We start from the raw sequence: 10,000 nt of genomic DNA, 5'->3' as shown, positions 1-10,000 counted from the left end.
CTCACGCGCTCCAGGTCGTGGCCCTCGTCCGTGTAGGTCTGTTGCCTGGAAAGGACGCAAGGGTAAAGTTCAAGGGATTGATGTTAAACCAAAAGAAACAAACAATCAGTTACTGCTGGTTCTGTACCAGTGCATTCAGCGTAGGCGAATAAAGGGAGATAGACCGGTAATATTGATGCAGGAGGTACATTTCTACACAGAAGTGCTTTGTCGTTAAGATAGAGATACCAAAACTGCTATAATTTCAAACTGGTCGTGTTGGCCTGGATTTTACGAATCAGTATATTACATACTAATGTCAATATTCACAAGAAATTTGTGGCAAGTCTTCAGTCTCTCTGATTTTATTTATCCCTTTCCTCTCTTTCTTATCTATTTCTTTTCTCTTACTTTCTTTTCATAAATGTATCAGCCTACACCTTTCTTCTCCCTCTCCTCTCCTACACAGTTTATTCCCCTTCTCTCTTTCTTTATACCTCCCTCTGTTCCTTCTACTCAAATTATATAGCTCAGATAAGTGAAAAATAATAATCTATCATTAGAAAAACAAAAATATATTAAATATGATAGAAGGGTTAAATTTCGGAAAATTTAGGAAATCTCAGTTCCAGTCAAACTATTCCTCTCCTCTAAACTGGAAAATTATTTACGCTTAAGCCCCTCTGCTTACCTGAAGATGATGCCCTTCTCCGTGAGCGCCCTGGAGAACTTGAGCGTGTGGGCACTGTGGACGTCGGTGTCCCCCGAGCCGTAGACGAGGAAGAGGCTCTTGTTCTTGAAGTTTCCGGCGTGGAACAACAGGGAGCTCTCTTCGTAGCCTCTGTAGTTCCCTCCGGGTCCGAGCTGCTCCGAGCCCATGTATCGCTCGCTGTAGTACGACGCTGTAGGCCAAAGGGAATGACATGTAGTATTTTGTTTTTATCTTGTGGACAAGCCGGCCCAAGTCAGTGCCGGTCTCAAGCCCGGGTGAATAAAGAGGGTTGGTGTTAAGAAGGGCATTCAGTTATGAGAAAATATCTGCCAGAACCTGATTAAGGCGACCCTATATAAAAGTGTGACAGAGCCACAGCAAAAGAAAGAAAGAAAGTTTATTGATGACAACTGGCAAGTATTAGCTTTAGGCAAACTTTTTTTCTTCTGGTGTTTGTTTTTAATAAAGAAAGCGATTCTAAAAAAAGAAAGACTGAAAGAAAGAAAGAAAGAAAGAAAGAAAAATCACATTACGTTTTACCGGAGATTTCAGAGCAAAACTTAGCATAAAACGAATACTGTTAAACTATAGGATTAGCGAATTGATGTAATTTGATAGTACTTGCAAAGTAGCAAATCTAGGCGACTCTCTAAGAAAAAAACATGTACTTCTGGAAATGCATAAACCCATTTGAAACAATCAAGATAAGCAGAACGTTTTTTACTGCAGTTAGGGCTTCCATTCTCTGTCTTGCTTTTATAGAAAACGAGATCAAATCAAAATAATTTGATTGGAAACTATTCTATTTCTGTACTCTGCTATTGATTGATTTATTATTATTATTATTATCATTATTATTGTTATTATTATTAGTTAGTTTTTTTGGGGGGAGTCCATAGAATACGAAATGAGAAAATGAGAAAGACAACGAAGAAATTACAACAATTTACTAATTGACTCTTTATAATTTAGTATTTATATGAGACCTATAAATATGAGTACCATATAGCATATAAGTGCTCTTATAAAAAAGGCACTTGTTTTGGGACCATTACACTGAAAGATACTGATAGTACATTTATTAACAATAGAATTATGTCTTGCTGAGGAAGGTGCATGAATACTGAAATACGCGTACATGGCTGAAGAATTGAATAAACAATATCATGGCATTCTATGTGCTACTAAGAGTAGGTCGTTGTTACGTGAAGAACTGAGTAACAACAGCATGAGATTCCTAAGTGCTATTATGAAAACGTCATGATTATGTTTAGTACATTGATTTAAGTCGGCACTAAGGCTTACCATAGAGTAACCAGTCCGTGATGGGGTTGACGACAGTGGCACACGTAAAGAGGTTCTCGACGTCTTGAGATAGCATGCGGGCAGCGTTGTACCCTCCGTGACCCCAGCCGAAGGCCACCACTCTCGCCGCGTCTATGAACTCCAGCTCTGACACCAGGGACCTGTTGAGCCAGCGAGGTATTAGGCAGAGGAACTTGCGGAAATGATGCCTTGGAATGGTGTAGGACGAGAAGGGGGAGCAATGCGTTATTAAAGGGAATGTTAGGTGTTTTAGAAGAGAACTTTAATAAGTGAATATCATTTGTGGTTTACCTTGACGTTTCCACACTTCTCTTGTTGACTGTTTTTTCTTCATCTTAGAAAATTGTATACCGTAACCTGACATCCAGTGCAAGATGTTAAACATACCTAGTGCAGTTACGACATTGCACATCTTAATTCTAATTACACAATAAATTCGTGTCTTAAAACAAAATAATAATAGTAATTTATAATACCTTTTATAACAAAATATCGTAAACTCTGACTGCCTGACTCAGTATTCATAATCCCCCCAAGATCTTTTCCAGTTTGAACACTCAAACCCTCTTCACCATTGGAACACAACACGCAGTTCGTCCTTCCATATCCTAAACAAAAGAAGATCACACTCGCACGCCCTAAGGGGTCGAACACCACAGGAAACGGATCGAAACAACTTACTTCGTGACTGCTAAATGATCATGTACTTCGACCTCCCCGAGCTTCCAGGCCGGCTTGTACATAAAACTAAGGTCTTGACCCGCGGCTCCTCGGACGTCCATGTCGAGTACCACCCAAGACCTGTAGGAGGAAGAACCGGTGAAGGTGTTGTAAATGGTTGATGTGTTGGGTGAAAAGGTAGAAGAGCAGGAACGCAAAGAGGGAGAGGGGGGGAGAGTGAATAATAATAATAAAAAAAAAAACGCTGATGAAATCATAGCTTACAACTGTGTGAGATTAAATATAAAGAAAAGGATAAATACAAACCATTTACAGAATGATTAATATAGAGATAAATTGCGTTTTTCAGATCATGAAATATTTTTATAATACATTCAGAGGTTCTCGAAAAAAATCTCGAAAAATTTACTTCCTACGAAAAAGCTTTATGAAAAAAGTACATAATTTCAGCTGGAAAAAAGAGAGAAAAAATCGAAAAAAAAAGGAAAGATAAAAAAACCCTCACAACTCACTTATTGGAGGCCAGGTCGGTGTCCCCCAAAAGAAAACAAATCAAAAGAGAGAGAGAGAGAGAGAGAGAGAGAGAGAGAGAGAGAGAGAGAGAGAGAGAGAGAGAGAGAGAGAGAGAGAGAGAGAGAGAGGGAGAGAGAGAGAGAGAGAGAGAGAGAGAGAGAGAGGGAGAGAGGGAGAGAGAGAGAGAGAGAGGGAGAGAGAGAGAGAGAGAGAGGGAGGGGGGAGGGGTAGGGGGAGGGTGGAGGGAGAGGAGAGGGAGAGGGAGAGGGAGAGAGAGAGCGAGCGAGAGCGAGAGAGCGAGAGCAAGCGAGAGCAAGAGCGAGAGAGAAAGCGAAAGCTAGAGAGAGACGAGAAAGGCCTGAGATCTCACTTGTTGGAGGCCAGGTAGGTGCCCCAGTCCACGCTCCACTTGTGATTGACCAGCTGCTGCCCCGGGACGCCCCCGACGCGCACGACCATCGGGTGGATGAAGGCCTCGTCGTCAGCGAACTCCGGAGGGATGCTGAGGCGGACCTGCGGAAGGAGGCGCCGAGGGTGAAGGGGCGCGGTGGGAGGCGTGGGGGTGGTGGTGGTGATGGTGATGGTGATGATGGTGATAGTGATGATGATGGTGATGGTGATGATGGTGGTGATGGTGATGGTGAGGATGATGATGGTGATGATGGTGATAATGATGATGATAGTGATGATGATGATAGTGATGATGATGGTGATGGTGATAGTGATGATGATGATGGTGATGATGATGATGATGATGATGGTGATGATGATGATGATGATGGTGGTGATGATGATGATGATAATACAAATAATAATATTGGTGGTGGTGACAGTGATGATAATTATTCTCCTAATATTCATCCTTACTATCTACCATTACCATTATTACAATAACAAATACCAATATTATCAATGAATTTACAACTTTTTACCATCACCCTTGTCAAGAGAAAGAACTAGCAAGCCATAAATTCCTAATCTACTTAAAGAACTATTCACATACCCCCCCCCCCCCCATCACATATAAAAAAAACAAAAAAACTCTTACTTTAACCATGAAATTGTCTTCAAGTCGCACGTTGTAATTCCGTTGCTGAGGCCACGCCATCTGCTCACTCAGCTGTTGCAAGTCCGAGTTGTTGTGGATGTAAATTAGCACTTCGCCGTCTAGTGTCGAGAAGAGCACCGTGTGAGGTATTCCTGGACCCTCGCAGTGCAAGACCACCTGGGGGAGGGTTGAAGATTGGAGTAGTATTGGTTTTTTGTTTAGTTTTTTGAGAATTATTTTTTTTATTCTCTAGCTTTCATTTTTTTTTTCCTTTCTTTCTGTTTTTTTGTTTTTTTTTTGTTTGTGTCTGTGTGTTTCTCTGTCTGTGTCTGTCTCTGTACGTCTCTGTCTGTTTCTGTCCGTCTCAATCTGTCTCTGTCTCTGTCCGTCTCCGTCTCTGTCTCTCTGCCTGTCTCTCTCTCTCTCTCTCTCTCTCTCTCTCTCTCTCTCTCTCTCTCTCTCTCTCTCTCTCTCTCTCTCTCTCTCTCCCTTCTCTCTCTCTCTCTCTCTCTCTCTCTCTCTCTCTCTCTCTCTCTCTCTCTCTCTCTCTCTCTCTCTCTCTCTCTCTCTCTCTCTCTCTCCCTTTTCTCTCTCTTTTACTCAATTTTCCTTTGCTGCTATTCCACCAAAAACGATTCACATCTTGCATAGTCGTCGCTGCGTATATCTCGCGTATTATCTCCAGGTTGAACCACGTACCTCATTGAAGTTGTCTGGTCCCATGTAAGGCGTGAAGTGCCGGCAGGGGGGCGTGGTGTAGTTGAGGAAACACGTGAGGCACTCCTGCTGGCGGCGATGCGCTGGTGCCGACATGTCTGTCACTCGCCACAGGTGTCGTTCAGCTGCCTCGGAATCAGTGTTGGCCACGTAATATCTGGCGGAAGGGAACGCAGAGGAACGCAAATGTTATTACAGGTGTGACCGGGGAAAAGCATGGGTATAGTCTACGAAAGCATGGCCGTCTTGTGTAAATTATATAATTTCTGCTGAATATTGAGTTTTATATGCTTTCATGAAGGGAGAGAGACAGGGAAAGGGAATGAGAGATATTTAGATAGATAGATAGATGGACAGTGAGAGAAATAGAGATAGGTAGATAGATAGATAAATAGATAGATAGATAGATAGATAGATAGATAGATAGATAGATAGATAGATAGATAGACAGATAGATAGATAGAGAGAGAGAAAATGAAAGAGAAAGAGAAAGAGAGAGTGATAAAGAAAGAGAAAGAGAGAAATAGAACAGTGAACTATAGACACAGTAGAAAACCCCCCCAAAAAAAACGGAACAGCATATTCACTCTCTCGTCCCCTCGTACTTACACATAGTGGTTCTCTGTGTCCCATGCAAGCACGGAAAACACCGTGTAGGGCCCGAAGGTGACAGGAGTGTTATGTTTGGTCTCAATATCCCCCTGGTGGATGTGCGGGAACGTCCCTAGCTCCCTGTCGACGAGGGGCAGAACGCTCACAAAGGCCGTGCCGTTTTGAGCAAACAGTGGCACGTCCTCCACGGTAGCCCAGAGCCGAGGTCCGCTCTCCTCCACGAAAAGCTGTTGGGAAGAGAGGGGGAGGGTGCGTTAGTCAATGGGCGGTGGGTATGGGAGGGAGGGAGGAGGGTGGTAAGGAGGAAGAAAGGAAGGGAGGGAGGGAGGGAGGATAGGAAAGAGGGAGGGAGGGAGGGAGGGAGGGAGGGAGGGAGGGAGGGAGGGAGGGAGGGAGGGAGGGAGGGGAGGGAGAGAAGGAAAGATCGAAGGGGGGTGGGAGGGAGGGGAGGGAGGGAGGGAGGGAGGGAGGGAGGGAGGGAGGGAGGGAGGGAGGGAGGGTGGGAGGGAGGGTGGGAAGGAGGGAGGGAGGGAGGGAGGGAGGGAGAAAGAAAGAAAGAGAGATAGATAGATAGAGAGAGATCACTCACAACAAAAAAGTTAAAATAACAGTGGTAATAGTGATAATATAATTTATAACAACAACAGTAATAACACAACAGGAGTTTGTAATATTTTTTTCGACTGAAAGTAAGTGGCTCTGATCAATTTTATTCGATAAACTCATGCTAATGCAACATTATCATTTTTAGCATCATCATTATAATTATTATCATCATCACCACCATCATCATCATCATCATCATCATCATTATTATTATTATTATTATTAATTGATATAATTACTATTATCAGTTTCATTATCTTCATCTCACTATCATCATTATTATGATATTATTATTATTTTTTTCAACTGAAAGTAAATAGCTCTGATCACTTTGATTCGATAAACTCATGCTAATGCAACATTATCATTCTTAGCATCATCATTATTATTATCATCATCATAATTATTATTATTATTATCGTTATAACTATTACTATCATTATTATCATTATTATTATAATTATTATTGATATCATCATTATCATTATCAGTATTATCATTATTGTGCAACATTAGCAGTATTATTCTTAGCATCATTATCATTACTGTTACTATTATGATCATCATGATTATCCCTATTGTTATTGTTGTTATTATTATCATTATTATTATTATTGTTGTTGTTCTTCTTCTTTTTATTGTTATTACTATTATTAGTAGTATCATCATCTTTATTATTATCAGGAGCAGCAGTAGTATCAATATCATCATTACCATTATCACCATCATCACCATCATCATCATCCTCATCCTCGTCAGCATTCACTATCACCCTAACCAATTCCTCCCATTAACGGCACAGATAACCATGAAATTCAACCCAGAGAGTTCTCACCTCATCACAGAACCACATGGGCTCTTTGCAGATAGTCACGACGCTCACGTTCTGCGCTCGGTTCCTCCAGGTAACGGCGATTGTTCCCTCGTCCACCCAACCGACGCTCGTGAAGTAGTGGTCCCTGGAACATGGGCGGGGCGGCGGTCAAAAAAAGGGCGGGGGAGACACAGGTAAGTGGGTTTGTCGTTGCTTTCATGTCGGCGTGGTGGACGAGTGGGAAAGGGCGGGCGAGTTTTGGGTTGGGTGTTCGTAAGAGGAAGGTCCTCTGGTGGGTTGGGTTATGTTAACGGCTGTCTATGGGAAAGCTTTAGTCCACGGCGCTTGTATAGATGCACATTTATCATACACAGAGGTACGGGCATTCGCACACATATACACACACGCTCTCTCTCTCTCTTTTTCTCTCTTTCTCTCTCTCTCTTCCTCCCTTCCTCACTCTCTCTTCCCCTCTCTCTCTCTCTCTCTCTCTCTCTCTCTCTCTCTCTCTCTCACACGCACACATACATACATACACATACACACACACACACATACACATACACACACACAAACACACACACACACACACACACACACACATAAATATATATTTATATACACATGCACATACATACATTTATTTATCTATGCATTTCCTCTCCAGCCTAAACCACATTCATCAACGTTAATTAATCGACTACTACATATAAATCAGTGAAGAACCACACTTAACAGTAAATTACAGGACGACCTTAAACCCCGTGCTGATGCTCAGTTCTAAGGTCTGTTTTTAAGGCACTGAAGAGAACTTATGCGAGCGAGAGACTTACTGCTAGTGTGCAAATTAATAGATTCGATACAAACGAAAGTAGGAATAAAAAAAAATATGTATTTGAAACACTATTTTCAATAATGATTTATCTTTACTCTTTATGTATATGATGCTAACTGATATATATATTACCGCCCCAGTGAATTTTAGTCCTCAATTTATACCTGTCAACCTGGATAGCTGCATAGGTGTAGGTAAATTTTGATATATTTAATGTATGACCATAACATTCCATTTTAATATCAGATCACCTAGTTAGGATTTAGCATGGCTATAACTTCTGGAAGTATGAATATCTATGTGAATCTCCGTAGAGTTGCATGTCGTTTGTGATTATGTCATTAGCAATTCCTGTCTAAAGTAATCTTTTAGCCGTTCTTTATATCTAAGAAGTCATGTATATATGTATGCGAATTTGCCCATACTGACAATCTCACTAACAGCACCTTATCTGCAAACAATTTTTTGGAATGCTTGGACAGATATTTGAACGTCAGCACCAGTTTCGTCCGCTATGTGTTGTGCAACTTGATGTGGAGCTACCACACTATCACACTACCAACTAGTGCAGGCATACCACACTACCACACTAATACCTGACAAACCTTGTTGAATGACTGTATTCCGCGCCGATTAGTTGAAAACCGCGTATTTCCCAGTTCGTTTAGGCCTCAATGCCACGTACAGTATGTACCACAACACTAATTTATATACTACAACATGTTCACAACAACAAGACAGCAGGACTGGGAAGGGAACAAACCACACGCCCACTGACTGGTCTCTGACTCGCGTGGGCGGCTTCAGGTCTCGTGGTTTGGGCGTGGAACCCCTAAGATCCACAGCCCATAACGTCGCCACAGGGTTCTTCGTGTCAACCTGCGACAGGGGGAAGAAAGGAGACGAGAGATGAAGAACAAGGAACTTTACCAGGCTTGTCGAACGTCGTGGACTGATAGCAAAAGAGTCTTAAGAGGAATTCGGCTTTGTAAGCAAACAACAAGCAATTTAGGTTTCACTGATGCTTGATTTCGAAGCAGACTTGATGATTATTTATAAAAAGAAGGTGAGAGTCCCATAAACGATTATTTAACACAGGATTAGATCTCTTTAAAGCATATGTCTTTATAGCTTGGCACTTGATGTACCTTTGTAGATAAGAAATGAATATCGTAGCGTCCCTTAAGATAGTCATAAGGACAAGAACACATAATGCATTAGACTTCTCTTTGTACCACTCCAGCGTCTAACGTCAAGTACAGCAACCTCCGTAGGACACTGACCTTAGGGTACTTCACTTCTCTGATGGTGGTGTAGATACTGGTGTAGATGGGGATCTTGGCATCCTGGACAGCTGTGTCGTTGAAGGTGGCGTAGCAAAGGCGCGTGCCCTCTGCATTGGCCCACACGGCAGAAACCGAGTGCAGGATGTATTCTGAAGGGCAAGGGAGGTGGTCAGGATAGGAGCTCAGGGGAGAGGTGTATGTGTATGAGAATCTCTTTCTCTTTCTCTCTCTGTATTGAATGATCGGTCTATTAATCGAGAGAGAGAGAAAGAGAGAGAGAGAGAGAGAGAGAGAGAGAGAGAGAGAGAGAGAGAGAGAGAGAGAGAGAGAGAGAGAGAGAGAGAGAGAGAGAGAGAGAGAGAGGAGATTGGAGAAAGAGAATAGGAAAGAGAAAGAGCAAGAGAAAGAGAGAGAGTGAGAGAGGTAAATCCGAGAAGAGAGACGGATATACGTATACATATAGAGTAAGAAAGGAAAAAAACAGACAGACCAGCTCAACAGTTGCGAAGCGAGCACGAGAGGGCAAGCGAGGATGCCCTAACGGGGAGCCAGGGGAGGCTGGCGCTAAGGGAGGAGGGAAGCAAATTATACAGTGTCAACAGAGGGGGCCAGAGAAGGGACAAGGGTGACAATGAAGACCCATTGCCGGGAGACAAACCTGCCTGAGTGTGTGAGGAGAGTGCAGAGTCTGTTGAATCGTAAATTCTTCGAACAGGTGATAGGGTACGCGTGATCTATAATAGTACAGGCGTGCATTCTCCCATATATTTATTCATGTAACTCCCATGAGAACGGTAAGGGTTTGCGCATGTCTGGAATCGAGGTTCAAGTCAGCATTCAACACACGCACACTGATGTCTATCTCTGTATA

The 10,000-nt window shown here is 42.5% G+C and overlaps 1 protein-coding gene across 1 annotated transcript in view; it reads right to left on the bottom strand.

Moving 5' to 3' along the window:
• LOC125029587 (inactive dipeptidyl peptidase 10-like) overlaps positions 1-9,396 on the bottom strand; it is a 10,703-nt gene extending 1,307 nt beyond the window's left edge. Inside the window, exons 1-11 of the mRNA XM_047619562.1 lie at positions 9,127-9,396; positions 8,622-8,722; positions 7,030-7,153; positions 5,586-5,815; positions 4,959-5,133; positions 4,260-4,436; positions 3,582-3,724; positions 2,699-2,818; positions 1,997-2,157; positions 671-881; positions 1-45 (exon numbers count right to left, since the gene is read on the bottom strand). The exon at positions 1-45 is cut by the window's left edge and continues 1,307 nt beyond it. Of these exons, the coding sequence (XP_047475518.1) occupies positions 1-45; positions 671-881; positions 1,997-2,157; positions 2,699-2,818; positions 3,582-3,724; positions 4,260-4,436; positions 4,959-5,133; positions 5,586-5,815; positions 7,030-7,047 (1,280 nt within the window). The 5' untranslated portion in view covers positions 7,048-7,153; positions 8,622-8,722; positions 9,127-9,396. The remainder of the gene's footprint in view (positions 46-670; positions 882-1,996; positions 2,158-2,698; positions 2,819-3,581; positions 3,725-4,259; positions 4,437-4,958; positions 5,134-5,585; positions 5,816-7,029; positions 7,154-8,621; positions 8,723-9,126) is intronic.
• Between the last annotated feature and the right edge of the window lie 604 nt (positions 9,397-10,000).

Source organism: Penaeus chinensis, chromosome 10 (genome assembly GCF_019202785.1).
Source record: "Penaeus chinensis breed Huanghai No. 1 chromosome 10, ASM1920278v2, whole genome shotgun sequence".
NCBI classification, from domain to species: domain Eukaryota; kingdom Metazoa; phylum Arthropoda; class Malacostraca; order Decapoda; family Penaeidae; genus Penaeus; species Penaeus chinensis.
The sequence above is the reverse complement of the archived record's forward strand: the minus strand, read 5'-3'. Positions and strand labels throughout refer to the sequence as shown.